The 19,882-nt window shown below is 36.2% G+C and overlaps 1 protein-coding gene across 3 annotated transcripts in view; it reads left to right on the forward strand.

Annotated features, from left to right (window-relative positions):
* b3galt1b (UDP-Gal:betaGlcNAc beta 1,3-galactosyltransferase, polypeptide 1b) overlaps nt 1-15,560 on the forward strand; it is a 51,221-nt gene extending 35,661 nt beyond the window's left edge. Inside the window, exons 1-3 of one of the 3 annotated variants that reach the window (XM_028436956.1) lie at nt 10,931-10,944; nt 12,612-12,650; nt 14,192-15,560. In XM_028436956.1, coding sequence (XP_028292757.1) covers nt 14,424-15,413 — 990 coding nt within the window. In that variant the 5' untranslated portion in view covers nt 10,931-10,944; nt 12,612-12,650; nt 14,192-14,423 and the 3' untranslated portion in view covers nt 15,414-15,560. Of the gene's footprint in view, nt 1-10,930; nt 10,945-12,611; nt 12,651-14,191 lie in introns of those variants that run through there. The other 2 variants (XM_028436955.1, XM_028436957.1) reach the window with 2 other exon arrangements.
* Nucleotides 15,561-19,882: the final 4,322 nt, after the last annotated feature.

Consider the following 19,882-nt stretch of genomic DNA (forward strand, 5'->3'; position numbering starts at 1 on the left):
CCCACCTACGAGGGATGTCATTTTCATAACACCAAAAAGGAGGACAGGTTTTACGAGTCGACGTAGCCAGGATAAGAACTGAAAAATAGCGAACCCCTAACATTACATGTCGGAGAAAAAAACAAAAAAAAAAATATTGTAGTTTAGTGTAGAGTTTCATACAGCTCAGTTACAGTTTCTCAGGCACATTTTTATCTGATAATCTCTGATTCCAAAAAATGTAATCTTCAAGAATTGTTTTCAGGCAGATAACCCTAAAAGGTAACATGCTTTTTTTTTCCCCCACTAGACTTTACTGATGCTAGCTCAGGTATATTGCCTGTACTTTTCAAACACTTTAAACTGAGGATGATAAAAAATAAAACTTAATTTTCTTTCCTTTGTTCACCTTCTGCTCTTTGTCTTTTGCATTTCACTTTCCCATGTTTGAAGCACTTCACAATTAACCCAGATAGAGCTACTAAATTCTCCCATAAGCAGTCACCCTAAATCCAACCTGGCAACGCAGCTTCTGCAGCAGATGAATGTCCGCTGGTGTTTTTGTTCCTTTCCCACTTAGTCAATTCTTATTTACATTTAAAAGGGAATTAAGACATGTTCAATATTTACTGATATATTATTTAGGACAGTTTAAGACTTATTATAGACATAGGTCTGGTGTAAATCAGAACAAAATAAATAAATAACACCAGACAATCTTTGTATATTTTGTGTATATTGTCATCAATGTAAGTCGATAAAAAGTTATAGAAGGATTCTTCATTACACTTTTAATATTGACATTTTTACTCAATATAAACGTTTTGGCTCTATCAGTTTTTCAGCTTTTCTTTCACTGCTGAAGCCCTAATTGCGTGTGTGCGTGTGCGTGCGTGCGTGTTGATGCAGCAGCGGCTCAGCTGTAATCATTATTTCCTCAAGAATATAAACATCAGTGTTTTCCGACCAAGTTTCCCCAGATGATGAATGTAATCTATTGTATCTAATAAAACATTGTGTGGCCTAGTAGGTGTAATGGGATTTATTAAAGCATGTTTTCTTGTTATTTTACATTATGTACTTTCCCTTGTTTGTGTTCAGAACGGTTCTATAGCAGAGGAAAGGTTTTTAACAGAATGTATGGTGATCATTTCTCTTCAGAAAATTGCATTTAGTTTAAGAAAACAATATGACACCTTTAAAGTTTGGATCACATGGGTGCATCTCATGTGCCAAGTCCTTTGTATGAACTTATTTATTAACTTATTTTAAAGAAACATTTTTCAATTTGCGCAACTTTACGGCATTATCCAGTTTTGGTTTTTTTTTGGAGTTTCAACCACTGTTTCGCAGCCCAATAATAAACCACGAGAGTTCATCAATGTACAGTCAAGGCAGACTCATGGTTTATGTAATTACAACTTTAAATTACAGAATTATAGCTTTTTATTCTATTGTTATGTTTCTCTACTTAAACAAAGGCTGTAATGAAGGTGCAGACTGAGGGAAACAAAACTGCACAGGACTAAACAAATCAAAGTTAAGTTAATAAAGGTTATAAAGGGGTTCTGTAATGGCAGTTAGGGAGAATCTAATTTCCCACAGTCAACCAACTAAATCTATCAAATGACAGACCAACAAAAGATGACCAAGGAAAATGGAGTTGGTTGGGTTAGGGTTAGGGTTAGGTTAAGGGCAAGAAAACCACTTTTTACGGTACATTTTTGGTGGTTTTTGGCCAATAACTCTTGATCGGAAGGTCGTAGCGCCAAAAGCTTGGAAACAGCCCCCCATAAGTCAATTTGAGCCGATCTACGTGAGTTGGAATTTTTTCTCTACGACTTACGGTTCCGGAGATATGGCACTTTTTTGCGAAAATGAACGGTACATTTTTGGAGGTTTTTTGCAGATAACATTTGATAGGAACGTACCATTTACATTTTGATGGTGGCAATCCCCACTAAGTCAATATAGGCCTTTCCAACGGTACCACCCACGTACTATAATGGACTATAATTTCCCCATCAAACAAAACACAACAAGCTGTGAGTTGAATGTGTTGCAGAGAAGGTGTTGACTTTATGGTACGTACAACCAAACTGAGCAAAAGGACAAGGCTCTGTTTAAATACCCTCAGCCACTAATTACTACAGGTGAGGGCGATCACTCCAGGTGAATTCAATGGATCCTAATTACTGACCATGTGTGACAGCCAGAGCATGAGATTTCCTCAAAACCCCTAGTTATACCCTTTAAAAACTCAAATACAATTCATTCGTTGACGTTAGTGTAACAAAACAATGAAAGAATGGACAACTTTCCACCACCACCAGTAGTCAACAGACCATCAATGTGCTGATTAACAGGAATATGAAGATAAATGCTGACAAAGTGTGACTAGTTTAATAGTTGAAATGAACGTGTTAAGGGCCTTTATTTTTTAGTCAGATAATTTTATTGAGTTCAGATATAGAGAAATCAGGAAAAAAAAATCATCTTTAGTCGTATAGACCATTTCATACTTTTCCTTATTCATACAGCAACAACATGCACCCACACATATACTCTTTATACATTGACATAATACAGAAGAGAAAAACACCCTATCTGAACATTGATAAAGTCCAAAAGAGGGTTCCGTGTTCTTTCCCATTCTTGTAGACCAGAGTTTACAAATCTATGCTTTTCCATATGTACTATATAGGCCAGCTCATTCATCCAATTTCTAACGGTTGGTCCCGTTGTTGTTTTCCATTTCTTCAGAGTCTTTTGGCTACAATAGTTCTGAGTAATAAAGCATTCCTTAGGTGTTTCGGGATGTTCTGTGTCTCTGTAGAACATCCAAATAAGGCCACATCTCTGTCTGGGGCTAAGCCTGTGTCATATACTCCAGAATAAAAATAAAAGATACTAGAACAAAATTGTTGTACAGTGAATAATCCCAGAAAGAGTGCAACAGTGAATTTAGGGCCCTTTATAGATTCATACCTGGTCTTACGGTCTATTGCAGGGGTCTGCAACCTGCGGCTCTGGAGCCACATGTGGCTCTTTGACTCTTTTGCAATGGCTCCTTGTAGCGTTTAAAAAAATATGGTATTGATGATTAATGACAATAACTTAAAATAAAATTATGATAAAATAATTGGTTACCCTAAAAATGAATCACATTGTGCAATAACTTTGCCATCATCCTACTTCACCTCCTGCAACATCTACAGATCATCAACTTTCCTGCACCTGTGGCTAACCTTAAGTTTTAAATCCCTGGTAAGATAACTAAACCAACAAAAACACTATTTTGGAAGAAAATAGAGATTTTAATTGTGTGGGAAAAGATTTATTTAATCGCCAACATGTCGGCTTAATATGCATAATGCATGCTTGATTTGTTGCAAGAAATTAGCTATTAGCATGTGTTGACCGACATGATCACTCACATGTCATCAAATTCAAGTTATTTTTTTGTAGCCCTTCAAATCCATTAACTCATACAAGTATTTGATATTATTTTAACTGTATAGAATAATAACACTGTATTGTCTTTATTGAGAATGTTTTTTTTTTTTTTTTTTTGGCTCCAGGAGGACTTTAATCCAGGCGAGATTAGGCAAAATGTCTCTTTTGAGAGTAAAGGTTGCAGACCCCTGGTCTATAGTAATGTAGTATGTAACAGAGTTTCATGGCTCACAGTGTGTTGCACTCACTGTCTACCACACATTTAGTGATATAGAGTAATATGTAGCCTAAACTTTGCTTTGCCAAGTTAGAGTATGTGTACGTTATCTGTGGATGAGAATATGTCAAGGCTTATCAGAGCATAATGATGTGTTTTAGGGCTGAAGGCTGCATGGATCCAGTTTATCCTCCGGGGGCCTGCATAGAACAATCTTGATATGCAGTTGGCATTTTGTGTAAGATAATATTTTGCATTGGATGGCATACTTCGCTGGTTGCACATAATCCTTAGTTTTTAATGTTGAGTGCATGAAGCGCACAATTATTTCTTTAAGGGGTGTCATTCATGATTAGAATAAAAAGCAATATAATAATATATAATTGTGTGTTATTCCCTGCAAAAAAAAAAAAGGGGGCAACATGCGGACCTCGCTCAAATTTTGTGCAGCCCCTAAAGAAAACTCAGAAACGGACTCAAAAAATACACAAGATGACAGAAAATAGATGACTTGACCCCAAATATTTATTTCTTTTTAAAAACAACAACGAAATGCACAGAACAACAAAAATACACAGATTGATAGCAAAATACACAAAGTTATTGATCCGATATCAGCAACAAAAAGAACACCAAGTATCGGATTTATCAGCCTGCATAAATCTCCAACGTAATCAATATTGTTTTTATTGAATTGTGTTTATTTAGTTTATTTTTCGAGGTCTTCTGATTTATTTATGTAAAATTCTCATGTTTAAATGTATATACCCCCGTGATTTATAACAAATGGGTCAATTTTTCTAACACCTACTGTTTCTGACTATTGGTCTCTTGTTTTTTGTTTCTCTTGTTTCTATGGTGTTAAATTAAATCTTATTTTGGTCAAATATGTTCACTTTAATTGGGAACTATTGCAATAAATTCCATACCATAATGATACATGTAGTTTTACCACGCTAGCTTTCTGCACTGCGGGATCAAATATCCATCAGCTACGCTCGTGTTACCTCAGAAACTCTTAGCCCTGAATCCATACAGGAAAAGCTTTTTGCAAGTCATCGTTAAGGCAATTTAAGATTTAAGTGCAGCTCTGCACTGACACAGATATGTTTATGTTCTAAAACAATAACAAGTATTTTCTTCATCAAAAGAGGTATTTGTCTTTAACTAATATAAAGGCGTTTTCCATGATGTGTGCTGTATGCATTTGGTGCAGGAAGCCTATTAAAGGTGGGCGCATTTATTCTCTGATGACATAGAAGTAAGATAAGCATCAAGCCAAAAGCACCTCTGTCACTCTTTAACCTGTAAAGGCAGCGCTTGTCTGTTATATTGAAATATATGAAACCTAAAAATGAATTTATTATCTTTGGCACTGTTAATAATTCATAAATCTTCCGTTGTTTCAATGACTGACGCTAAATCCCTTTGAAGGCTTAATCCGCTGCCTTGATATTAACGACAGTTGAGTCCCACAAGAGTGGAAGAGCCTGAAGAGGATGGCATGCAAATGAACAATTAACGCTTCTAATTAAAAACCCACTTTCACTCAATAGGGAACTCAACAACAACATTGGACGGGGACCGTGAAAATTTTGCATTCACCTTCTCGTGCAATTTAGAAACATCTGAGCAGTTGTTCATTGTTTTGCTTTCACTATATATATAATTTAGCCACAGTTTGAGGATGTTCAATAGAATCAGTGTCTCACAACTGGAAGACTGAGGGTAGCTTTACAATCTGTGCATGAATATGTATGTGATTGTGTTTCTCTGTGTGTTGGATTGCAAAGAAAAGTTATGCAGTGGTTATATGTAATGTCATTTTTTCACCGGCTAATATATGTTTGTTTGTTTGTCTATTAGCAGTAGAGGCGTCCTGATCCAATATTGATCTTGGATATTGGTCTGATATCAGCCAGAAAACGAATATCGGATTTTATCAGACTTAAGATAGAGAAAGTGGAAAATTAACAAACAAAACAGCAATATAATAAATTCAATTAAAAAAAAAAGGATTTGTTGTAAGAACAAAGCATGTATAGCAGTTGTAAAAGATATTTAACCTTCTCAGATGTTGAATGTTGACATAATTTACATATTGGACTGTCACCAAGTCAGTTTAATAAAAAAAATATAGGGGGTACTTGAGAGACGAAAACATAAAAAATATGGGCTTTTGTAATGTTTATTTTTAGTTAAAAATGATAATTGTAATAATGATAATTGATCAGAACATGAACTGAAAATACAAAGGTCAGTCTTGGTCCCACACCAGGTGGAAGATGACCAGAAATAAAAAAAAACTATATAAATAAACCTATTCAGGAGGCACGAAATACTGTTTCACTCTACTTGTTTGCAATGGGGTTCTTTCAAATGTGTGTTATCACACATTCATTCCATCATTATGATCCATTTAGCAAAATGTTGACGTCGGATAAAAGGGGGTACTTGAATTAAAAATTAAGAGAAAGGGGGTACTTGAGCCAAAAACAGTGAGAACCACTGATCTAGATAACTGCCAAGGTTTGGCAAAAAGGATAATTGTCGTTTGGCAGAGGTTTGGGCACTCTGAGTTCTCTTGTTCTAATATTTAATCACAAATCAACATAAACAGGAGTTTTTATTCCTATTGCCTCATTTGTTTTTATGGAGAAAATAAACAAACGGCTTCCCTGAAATACATCATTATCTAATTGTATGATATGTATATGCTAATCTGTTGCAATATCATTTTTCCTATAGTTTTACACCACAGCGTGCTTGCCTTCAGTTAGACATGTCGTGTGTTTCAGACATCTTTAACTTGTTGTGTGTGCTGCTCGTATTTATCTTATCCACTCTAACCCATAATCCACCCTTGCAGCACAGAACTTTAAACCATGGGGATGAATATCAGGGTTGAGCTATGATCCACTTTACCTGCTAAATGTCAAATATGCTTTGGGCCTTTTTCACCTGCAGACGTTTTCTTTCCAATCAATGTCTGTCCTGACGAAGCAGGCTCACACTATGCATTATACATAATAGCTTCCATAATATTGAGATGATTCATTTCCCAATAATTTCACTTGATCATACATATTGTACTTTCTCTGAGAACTTATTATCCACATTCATTTTAATAAGTGTAGCCATGGCAACCATAAAGAAAGAGTGGCTAAAAAAAAAATATGAATACATATTTATTTTTTTTACTCATCGCAGAAATTCACAATGTTTTTCACAGATTAACAATGAACTCTCATCTACAAAGCTGATATTTCTCTAATCCAGACCAATTATTATGTGATTTTAAATCATGTGCAAATGAAAGCTATTAGTTAATAAAAGTAAAAGCCCTCTGTCAAATAAAAACCAAGGTGATTGATTTGAATTTTTGGCCCTCGGTGCTCCAGTTTCATATGAACCAGTTAATTGAATCTGGCAACCCATTAGCTCAGAGTCATTGTTATTGAGACACACTTTAGAGACCTGTCTGCAGATAGTCACAGGGCCATGAATCAAATTATTTTTAGTTCTGTGCTGAAGAGTGCATCCAAGCCTTTTTTTTTTTTTTTTAAAGAAATATTCGACCAAACACACGAGTCAGACGCTTGGAGAAAGACATGCCATGTGTTGATGAATGTCCCCTTTCTACTCTGGCCCTCATACAAGTTTACCTTGTGCTATATAATGACTATGATAAATGGACTCTCTGTCGTATAGCATAACTATCCCCTCCTATCATTCCTCTCCTCGTCTCAGGGAATAACTTCATCTCGTAAAGCTTCTCAATGCACCAATCGTCTTTGCTCCTGTTGCCCCTTCTTAGAACATTCTATGTTTCTCCTTACTTTCAGCCAATCACCAGCCCTCTCCAGACTCTAAGTAGGAGATTGTATTACGAACAGTGTGACATCTTAAATTACAAAGACTGATTGAAATAATGGCTCTGTAGTTTGAAAGTGTATGTCTGGGCTTTGTTCAGTGAGTCGCTAAAGCTTGACCACACTCAGGCTCCTAGTTTCACAGCAGAACACATTTTTATTAATAATAGACTTGGGCAATACTGTAAGATTTGGTATTGATCTGATACCAAGTAAATACAGGACCAATATCACCAATACCAATCCCGTCTGATACTTTTTGATGTTTCATCAAACTGTTGACCTTCAGGTGGTTTTACAATTAGTTTTTTTTTTTTAACATGGGCAGCATTTATTAACCTTGCCTGTAAGATGGATTCTCCTGGTGTTCTTAAACACCAGGAGAATCCATCTTGTGCTGTTCCCGCCTTTACCTTTTGAAACCGAACATAACCAATTAGAACCAATCATGAGGCAGTGTTGTGGTTTAGGGCGGGATATCCGGGTGTGACGAAGGCAGAAGCGCCGAAGCAAAACTGGCGCCTGCACAGTTGTGGGGAAGAAGAACTAGTCCCGAATCAAAATAGAAAGATGTCGACGCAGGATGATGGGTCACGTGCCATTAACTTGCATACTCGAGTTGCAAAAATGGCAAAAGTCCCTCAACGACATAATGACCGCAGCATTACTATCCCAAAAGAAAGTTTTCATCAGCAGAGCCTTGTTGTTGTAGCAGCATCTCTGCGGCGCATGCTGATGACGACATCATCATTTGTTACCGTGTGGCTAAAACAAATCATGGTGGACAGGCGCTTCGCCCAATCAGCTTCAAGCATTCTGTTCATGTCCCTCCCTGCATCTGAAAGGATTCAACAGACACAGACCAAGATCGATGTGGAGAACTCGAGTTAGAGGGAGGGGCTACACATCAATCTGGCTCTTGCCAGGTTAAAAGTTTATAGGTGATGACAAAATGCTTTATTATCATGATAAACTTCATTGAACAGTAACAAAGCAAATTTTCTCCCAAACATTTTTTAGGTGTGGGTTTTTTCTTAAATTAACAAAGTGCAAAAGATTATCATTTAAAAGAGAAAATCTTCTTGGAGGTAGAGGTGAAAACTATGATAGAAAAATATAATAATATTTCCACATTTCTCTGGGCATCGGCAAAGGTGAAATAATAACACAAGTCTTAAACTTGTATGTAATCCTTCAGTATGTATTGCAAATTTAACACAAAATGGTGATTATATTTAATCAAGTTTGAGCCACATTATTCAATATATTTGTTTCAATTTCATCCATCCATCCATTTTCAGACCCTGGTGCCTATTTCCGGCTCACACTGGGCGCTAGGCGGGGGTACACCCTGGACAGGGCGCCAGTCTATCGTTAGTTTTTTTTTTTTACCTATGTTACATTACGTTACGTTACATTACGTTACATTATGGTACGTGTCTCTACTCATTTCGTACACGGTTATGTACATCTTAAAGTTAAATTATTGTTCTGTAAATAATCTAGTTGCATGAAGGAGAGAAAATGGAACTAGTGTATTGATTCTTTCATCATCTAATACAAATGCTAATATCAATACAACCGATATTTTGGGATCGATCCACCCACCACTAATTTACAAGACTTTAAACTTGAGATGGTGGCCCTAAAAGGAGGTGTGGTCTAATGCTTTTTTGAGCAATGCACCTTTGATAAGGAAGTAAATGTTGGTCCCTATGTCGTCAGGCATCTGGAGATCACAACGTAATGAAAAAAAGAGTAATTTAAATACTCTTCAATGCCAGTAGGTGGCAGTAGTTAAAACAGCAAGTCTGCTGTCGCCTTTTTGCAGGACTTTTTTTTCATGCATATGAATAATGGAAAGTCCCTAGTTTAGCATGAACCACTTAAATCCGGATTGAAAAGACCTGAGGTGTACAAAGGGGATTTGTGCTCCTCATGCAATCAGTCTTACCTGTTTGCGCTTTCTCCGCAAAGACGCAGCAGAGCAGAAAGCCTTTAATTACACACACGGTCTCATTAGGATTGTTAAGATTAAACTGTTGTTCACTACTCAGGCTGAGTTCATTTACATTTACCTACAACTTTTTTATAACAGGTTGCCATGCGCTTCAAAAGCAAACGACATTTATTCCTGCTCTTTTCCTATCACCACGGTAAAGAACGAAAAAAAAGCTTTAAATAATGCATGATGGATGCCGTCTTCGTCACCACTCGAGGTTCATTTTCCATTCAGTTTGACAGTTGCAACAGTACTAGCATGCTGGCATCTTTAAGCTGTGGCCCATCAGTACATGAGGCAGTGCTGTTTAGAACAATGTCACAGTGAGACACGCTGACATCTCTTACTTCCCTTTGGTTTATAAAAAAAAAAAAAAAAAAAAGCAGCTTCATATGTTTTTTCAAGCCATTTATTCTCAGGAAGTGAGAAGACATAACAAGCACGTTCCTATACTGGAGTTTTGGACAAATTTTGGATTTTTATTGATTAGTAAAAAAAAAAAAATCCCACCTGAGGTAATTTCCTCACAGATTGTATGGCCAAATGAACTCTCCCTGGATTTGTTATGTTTCATAAACAGAGGTCTAAGGACTACTGATAGATTCTACTTCAGTAGAAGTACTGTTACTTCATTCAAATTGTACTCAAGTGCAAGTACAAGTAAGTATAAGTATACATAAAGGCATCTGTATAAAATAAAAGATTTGTCAAAATGTACAATTTTTTTTTTTAATTCAATTCAAAATTTAAAAAAAATGCTCACACTCCAAGTATAGCTAAATTTATGAACTCTAAGAAAAACTAAGAAAATAACCTCCATTTAATGCTGTTTTGGTGTAAATGTGAACAAAAAACAGACCAAACGACACTCAATTTTCCAACTGATCAGCCATAAGTGTGAAGATTATTCACACATCACAAAAAAACGACACAAGACTGTCTAGATAATATCATAACTAAAAACTTTTAGGAAACTAATATTACTATTTTTACAATACACATTCAGTATATATTCTACACACATACAGTACATACATACATATATACACATATACATAAGTTTGCACTACTTTCATTTCATTGGCTGTGTGAGGTAGTGTGGCTTTCAATGGTTATTTAAAGTGAATGAAGAGACATCTCAGGCAGGAAGTTGCAAAATCTGTCCATTTTATTTACAGTGCCTCCCAAACATTTACAGAGTGCTGGTACCATGATGTGTCTTCCTCCAAAGACCAAGCACAAATGGACCAAAAAACCCTGAACAAAGCACACACCTGCCTTTTATTCTCAGGCCCACCCATTGGCCCATCCCCTTACTGGGCGTAGCTCCTGGTGAGGTCACCAATGACCTCACCAGTCTGGAGTATAAAACCAGCAAATGTTGACAGCACTCCCCTTTTAGGTGCCACATGGAGCAGGTAAGGATGAATGTAGTTTTGTAAATGTGTATGTGGAACAGAGTGTGTGCTGTTTAACTACAGGGACAAGTGGAGTTTAAGACTCACTTTGTCACAGGCTGTTTTGTTTTATTATTATTATTGTTATTATTATTATTATTATTAGATGTTACTAGGCTGTTCCTGACTCAATTTGAATATTTGCACTTTAGTTAAATAATCTGTATCTGTACGTAGGCAGTATTCAGTTTATAATGCCATGAATGCAAAAGTATCACAATAAATACAGTCAAAATAGTGAACAGACGAAGTTCTCAGTGGTCATCATTCTGATATACGTAGATATATGTATATATAAAACGATGAGTTTTCCCACAATATTGCAATAATTATCGCACCGTGAGGTTACGATTTACTGTAGATATTGTTACATCCCTAATACATATACATGCATGTACATGACTATATAATAATTTACTACACAAATTTCATCAATTAAGATTTAGATACAAAATATAGTGTGGCAATATTAAAATTTATAATGCTCTTTATCACAATATATATGTTTATTGAGTAAGTATTAATATATTTTATAACCTTTTGCTGTCCAAGGTAAAATTGTTGCTCTTCTTCCTTATACTTACTCATGATATATGACTTAAAACACTTTTTAAACTGGTGCTTTGTTTTAAGTATTATTAATATTATCTCAGTAGTAGTCGTGTCAGCTGCAGCATGCATCCTGTGCTGGGATTGCTGTTTGTATTCCCAGTGTTATTAACCCAGTGGCAAACAATTCCAATGTTGAGTTGATGGAAAACAAACCTGCGTTTGATGAAGTTTACTCAATAAACTGTTGATAAACACATTGATTTTTCATCTCCTGTAATATTTACTCAAACTTTTGGGCAAAACAAACACCAACAGACATCAGTTAGCAGGTAGTTTTGTGGAGGGAAGGTTTTGCCACTTTTATTAAAGAGCTTTGTGTGTTTTTTCTGCTGCTGTGGAGCCCCAGAGTGAAAGACACAGATCTATGTAAATGTCTCCTTTCCAAACAATAAATCATAGATTACTTCTGCTTCTGTTTGGGGATACACGCTGTAAGTAATTGCACTTTGTATTTAATACAAATTCAAATCAGCTCTGCTTTGCTGATTTTTGCAGTAAACACCAATAGCTTCAACAGTCAGGAGACAGAATCGATTTTAGATAATAAAGTACTACTCAGGCACACCCTAATGACATTTCATTGTGATGCGAAAATCTGCGTAAGTGACAGATGGAATAGAAATATACTGTAGAAGTGAACCTCCCATAGGAGATGCTGTTATCCAGCTTCTCTATGATCTAAACCAGTGGTTCTCAACTGGTCTCACCTTGGGACCCACATTTTACCACGGTCATTAAATCGTGACCCAGTTTTTTTTTTTTAGAATTCAACCAACCAAATTCATTCTTTCTAAAATAGCTGTTGAAAACACATGTATATAATCTTTTTTAAAACATAAATCTGTATATTTTCCTCTGTAACATACATTTCACAGCATGCCTGTCAAAAGAAAAGTTTATTTCAAAATAAAAGACAAGTCCAACATGAGAGATATTAAGTATTAATTTATTTTTGACCAGCTGTTCACTCTATTTTGAGTTTCACCGAGCATTTTTCTGCTCTTCTGATCCCACAGAGTCTTCACATGGAAATGCTGCCACGTGTTACTTACAAGGTAGATAACATGGTTATTATGGACGAGTTACTGTTAGAACATCAAATAAAAAATATTGCTCCTTTACTTCTTCACAATGAAAGGAAAATAGGGCAAGGCCATTTTGTTTAAAAAAAAATCTCAGATTTTTAAAAGAAAAATTTGGATTTTTTATTTTTTTTAATGCACTTAAAAATGACTACAGACGTCAGATATATTGTCAAATGTGCAACTTTATTGCTGATTGTCCTCAAGAGTGAAAATGCATAGAACAATCCCAAAATAAAAAAGTAAATGAGGCTCTGTCATTCAACTATTTCAAACTTTAACCCAGGTTTAAGCAAAAGTGCCACAGCAACTTCACAGTGGCTTCAATTTTCTGATTGAGAAATCAGATATCTACATATTTTATAACATGATATAACATTACAATTAAAAATAATATTCAACTTTTCCCTTAGCATCTCAGCATAGTGCAAATAAAACATTAAACATGCCTGTGGCACACCAAAAAAACTGTGGTGGAAAAAAAAAACTATATATATATATATATATATATATAGATTTTTTTTTTACTCAAATTTGCAAATTAAAAATTGTTTTTATCAACAAATTTGATAAATCGATTAAATCGATTTTTTTTACCAAGCCCTAAAGGATAACAAAAAATAATTCGGGGGATGGGACCCATATAGAGTGGGTTTTAAATACTTGAGTTTGTAATTTACTGTTTTAATGATTCACATCACAACAACAACAATAGCCATAACCTGAGTAACAACTGTCTCTCATTATATCTAAATATTGGCACGTTTTGCTGTCTTCGCTTGAAACTTGTCAGTATTTTCTGTACTGTGCACATCTTTTTGCATGAAATAAGTAAAAAAAAAAGAAAGGGAAATGGTTTATAACTAGGATTCTCCACCTATGGGTCGGGACCCTTAACTAGGTCATGGACTTATTTTCAATGGGTTGGCGTTTTCTTCCTGGGCTGTGTGTGCATGTGTTTTCAAGGCGATACATTTATCCCACATTGTACCCAACTATGCACAATTAAAAATTGGTGGCTTTTTTATTACCTGTTTATAATCATAATAAAAGCACATTTTCTATTCTCATTTCTTCTTTTGAATTTACATTTTTGATGATATTTTTCATACCATTTAACGGTATGAAATTACCATCAAAAACATATTATAAATATGATTAATAATATTTAATAACCATTTAACAGAGATATTCTAGTTACAAAAATACCTGAGAATTCAACATTTACATTTGTTTGGGTCATAGATTGTTATTAAGGTAGATCATTGTTGTTATTTTTTTTTCATTTTGTTATCATATTTTATGTATTTATTTATTTTGTAATTTTTAAAGCATAATATCATTAATAATCATGTGACCTCACCTACATTTCATTGTTTGTAATCTGTATTAAATTCAGTAGAATGTGTCGTGTTCATTGGTCTGTTCTGTTCAGTTTTAAACTGAAGAGTTACTTGGTTCGGAGGTGCTTGTGTATTCTTACTAATGAGTTTTTATGTCTTTTTCTCTCTTAGATGTAAATGGAGAAACAGCAATGTTGCCTGGAGGAACTGGACGTCCTTAGAAATTTCAAGTGCTTTATAAATTCCAGCGAGCGCCCCTTCTCTCTGAAGTCATTACTCACTCACGCTTGATGTCAAACTGTCCACCCAAGCAGCTTAATGCTGCCTCGCTGGGTGAAACATTACCGATGGACAGAAAGCTTTGTAAAATCCAGCTCTACCCAACGCACCTAAATGCATCATAATGCCTTCAAAAGTGTCATGTTTATACCTGCTGACCGTGGTCTGCTGGGCGAGCGCTCTGTGGTACTTGAGCATATCTCGCCCGACGTCGTCCTACGTCGGCCACATGTCTGTGCCTATACGGAAGACTGTGAAACCTCAGAAAAACATCACCACCTTCACCAACATCCGCACCCGACCTCTCAACCCGCATGCCTTCGAGTTTCTCATCAACGAGCCCAAGAAGTGTGAGAGCGTCGCGCCTTTCCTGGTCATCCTCATCAGCACCACGCACAAGGAGTTTGACGCGCGGCAAGCGATCCGCGAAACCTGGGGCGACGAGAGCACCTTCGCCGACATCCAGATCCTCACCATCTTTCTGCTCGGCAGGAACACGGACTCTGTCCTCAACCAGATGGTGGAGCAGGAGAGTCAAATTTTTCACGACATCGTGGTGGAAAACTTCATCGATTCCTATCATAATCTCACCCTGAAGACCATGATGGGAATGCGCTGGGTGGCCACCTTCTGCCCTAACGCTCAGTACGTCATGAAGACAGACAGCGACATCTTCATCAACATGGACAACCTGATCCACAAGCTCCTGAAGCCCACCACCAAACCAAAAAGGAGATATTTCACTGGCTATGTGATCAACGGAGGCCCCATCAGGGACATGCGCAGTAAGTGGTACATGCCCAGAGACATGTACCCCGACAGCAGATATCCTCCTTTCTGCTCGGGCACAGGCTACGTCTTCTCAGCAGATGTCGCCGAGCTGATTTACAAGACTTCATTACACACCAGACTTTTGCACTTGGAGGATGTGTATGTGGGGATGTGTTTGCGCAAGCTAGGCATACATCCTTATCAGAACAGTGGTTTCAATCACTGGAAAATGGCCTACAGTCTGTGCAGATACAGGAGAGTTATCACCGTCCACCAGATTTCCCCAGAGGAGATGCACCGTATTTGGAATGACATGTCCAGTAAGAAGCACTTAAGATGTTAGAGGACATGAGGACGACCCAACAAACAACTAACATCCAATATATAATTTGGTCACACTTTACTTAAAGTTTTATACATAAGGCTGATGTTATGCTGTCATTATCTGTCATTAGGATCAATAAGGTGTCATTGAGTTTTGTTTGCTAAATTATGGAACCTTTAGAACCAATGTATGTTGGCATTTTTGGGGTTAGGTGGAGGGATCTAGTGGGGTTAAGTAGGGTTAGGGTTAAGGTTATGGGTTAGGGTTATGGGTTATGTGTTAAAGTTATGGGTTATGTGTTAGGGATATGGGTTATGGGTTATGGGTTATGTGTTAGGGATATGGGTTAGGGATATGGGTTAGGGTTATGGGTTGTGTTAGGGTTATGGTTATGGTTATGTGTTAGGGATATGGGTTATGTGTTAGGGTTATGGGTTGGGGTTATGGGTTATGGGATATGGGTTATGTGTTAGGGTTATGGGTTGGGGTTATGGTTATGTGTTAGGGATATGGGTTAGGGTTAAGAGAGAGTGGAAAATCAACAAATACATTCTCAGTCTTGGTTCCACCTTAGGCGTGATATGACCAGAAATGATAAAAACTATAGAAATAAATATATTCTGCAGTTTAAATGGGGTTGTCTGAAATTTCTTTTTTTGTTTTTTGAAATGTTTTAAATATTATTCTCATTTTCAATTTTAAAACAACACACACTGTTTTTTAATGTGTGTTAAAAACAAGAGTAGGAGTAGAATCTTAAACAACTGTATTTCTAATCTGGTTCAACTAAAATGCAGTAAAAAATAAATAAATAAATAAATAAATACAAATGTTTTGATCTGATTCTAATTCTAGAATAAAAAAAAGTCTTTGGGGTCGCCAGAAATTGTTGATATTAAAATGGGGTCACAATCCCAAAAAATGTTGGGAACCACTGCATTAAATACTGTTTCGTTCCACTTGTTTAAAAAAAATGAGATTCTTTAAAATGTGTTATCACTCGTGCATCCCATCATTATGCTCTATGGTTGTTTTTTATAGTATTCTGAGTAAAATGTTGCAGTCAGACAAAGGGGGTACTTGGATTAAGAAATTATAGAAAGGGGGTACTTGAGCCAAAAGCTTTGAGAATCACTGGGTTAACCTAACAAAAGGTTAGGGTTAGGGTAATGAACGACACTTAACGACAGCCTCCATAACATTTTATTAATGCTAATGACAAGTGTCATGTCACATGTGTAAAACCTCAAGTAAAGTGTTTCCTATATTTTTACCTCCTCATTTTGCCTTCATTCATAGATGACAATGTAGATGCTGCTGCTGCGAGGTATTTCAACGTGTTCATTAACAATCATCTACTGCTACTCCGCTGATTACACCTCATGATTGCTAATGAATGCATGAGGCTTGTAAAAGTATTATCATGCATAATGATAATTCCGTGTTGTCATTAAATGTCAATTGTTCACGCAATCTAGGCTTAATTCATGTAAAACTCTCGTCATAAAGTCGATCAGCATTAAATTGTTTGACCGAACAAGCCGTGACACTTTGTCATTCAAAAACAACCTGTAAACGTTACGTCGCACTTTGCCAACGAGTCCCTGAGCAAGGCACCGACCAGGTCTGGGCATGTGAACACAACACTTTGATCTCACAGTAACACACTTACATGTATTTCAATACATTGCCTTATGCAGAACATCTAATGCAGTGCACATCTTTAGGGTTTTTTTTTTTTTTTTAGTATTTTAAATGTATCACAAACTTTCAAAAAAACCCAAACATTGCACACGACTACTTTAAGGATAATGTAATCTAGCGTTTTTCAACCTGGGGGTCGTGATCCCATGTGAGGTCGTCTGAAATTTAAATGGGGTCACTTGAAATGTCTATTATTGATAAAAAAAAAATAATAGTTACTGATTCATATTTTTTTAATTATCTTTTTTTTTCTCAAATTACAATTACAATTACATTTTTCAATTACAATTACATCTGCCAATCATTCATGTTCAATTACAACTCAATTACTTTCATTTTTTCCACTTACAAATGAAATTACAATTTTTTTTTCCCCCCCTGAAAGTGAATTACAATTATGTTCTCAATTACAAAAAAATAATTACAACTACTGAGCCTTTATTGATTAACCCCATAAAACGTGACATTCCTCTTGTGTTAGCTTTCTGTTAGCATCTCTTATGACAACGGGTGAGTTTTGACCCATGTCTTAAACTAGCTGTAAAATACACCACAAAATATTATCTATCATCAAACTTGTTTTTCATCTGTTGGTTTGTGTTTATGTACATTGTAAATGACACTTTTTATAGAATTAAAATATATGAAGACAGTACATATTTTTCCAAATTTGGTTACAAATATTACAGTATGTCATAATTGTAATAAATTACCAATTATAATTGATCCCATCCCTGCACAACACACAATCTAAAACAACTGTAGTTCAGTCTCTCAAATATAAATTTAGTTCAATAAAATGCAGTATAAAGAAAATAAAATAAATAATAAAATGTAGTATGAAAGTCTGGTCACTTTGTGCATTAATCCTCACGACTGTGTGTTTGTTACACAGTGTAACAAACCTGATGGGGTCATGAACCAAAAACCATTGCACACCACTGACATCATCTGTAATCTGTTCTTTTCAAACTCAACCAGTATCGCCTTTGTTTTCGCTCTCATCACATTACACGGCTTTAGGCCTTTGCCACGCATATTAATGTCTGGAATAGCGACACCAGTTGATATTTGGCTCTAATAAGTAGACAACAATTGATTTTGTATTAACAACATATTTATGCACACATTGAAATGATTCGCTACCTTTAATGGTCTGTGCTGTTATAATGGAAACAGTGGAATACAGAGACGAATGTGCACCAGTAGAAACATGGTGATGAACGAGACATAAGATAACTTACTGCAGGAGTAAATCTTTCTAAACAGTGTTTACCTCTGTGAAACATTACAGCCGCACAAGCTTCAACGCTACACATATTGATCTTCTTAATAACTAATATTACATGAATTGATTTTTGCCAAAGAAGGAGCCGACGACGGCGTCGTTTACTTTAGTTACATTTAAATCACTGAATCAATTTTGTTTACGCACAGTCATCAATTCTCTGCCTCTCGTGTCTGAAGAAGCCAAATAGTGGATTTTTTTGGTTTCCCCGTCCATGCTGTTTGTTTTACCGCCGTGACGGTTTGGTTCGTGAGGTCATTTGCGCGCTGGGCTCCAGCAGGCGTTTGTTAGCGCTGGAGCTGCTGCTGCTGGTGGTGATAGATGCCTTTCCTCCCTCGCCCACACGTCAGATGAAACTGTATCATGTCGAGACATCAGTTTTAATTGTAGCTAAGCCTGTTGCAAATATGGATGTATAAGCCCTGCTACTAGCATCAATGAAACAAATGTTTGTTCCCATAAGGCGGCTTTTATGGCGACTTTTTAGACATTTTGTATAACTATCAGCTAACGTGACATTTACTGTGAACACATCAAACCCACGATGGGTTGTTGTTATATATTGTATGTTTTTTACATTAAAAAACAAATACTTGAATAATTAAAAATCATACTACTGATTTAACCAAGTTGCCTTGTTTTGCTTGTGTCTATTTGCAGTTTGCCGTTTCGTGCAAGTGTTGACATTTTAGAAGCTGGGAGAAGAGATCTTGCCCAGGGCCAACTTGTATTGAAACTACACATTGTTATGGACGTTTTTTTTTCTGTCTCAATTTGTTAAGATCTTTGAAACCAGCAGTCTGATACTGCAGACTGAATAATACAGCTCGGGTAGATGGAGGTTTGGATGTTTCGTGAATGTAAAGGTCAGAAAACAAAGCATCAGATTGTTGTGTGAAGCTTGACACGATCATCATTAACAATGCACGACCATGGTGGGTTGAAAAAAGGGATTACCTGATACATAGTTAGGTATATCTAGTTTTGTTTTCCATTAGAACGTGACTCAGACTTGTCTTTCTCAAGGTTTTGCAGGGGAATTCCTTATGTTATCAGCTCTCTGACAGAAAAACACAATTTTGGTTGAATGGAAGTCGAGCGGTTGAGGAAAGTCAGAGGTTTTTCAGCTTAATGGATTTAAATGACATATTTAAAACTACAATTCATGATTTTACATGATATCAGTTCATAAATCAGATTCAAAACTACTCTCCCCAGGATTATCTTAATATACCTGCATTTAAAACCAAGGAAAAACAGCTAAAAAAAAATATCCATGCTAGCAGAAAGTTAGTTTTTTGCTAGCATGTGCTTTTAGTTTCCATTTTTTAGTCATCTATTGTCTGTGAGTAATGGGTTCCCGTCTGTCCTCACACCCCGTCTTGTCAATATGTAATGTAAGAGCAGTTTTCACTCAGGGATGCCTCACTTCCTGATTGTGCTCCCTCACTATTTAAGAGTGTCTATCAGATCACTATATGTTGCTAGCGCTCCA

The sequence above is a fragment of the Gouania willdenowi genome, chromosome 21 (assembly GCF_900634775.1).
Source record: "Gouania willdenowi chromosome 21, fGouWil2.1, whole genome shotgun sequence".
Taxonomy (NCBI): Eukaryota; Metazoa; Chordata; class Actinopteri; order Blenniiformes; family Gobiesocidae; genus Gouania; species Gouania willdenowi.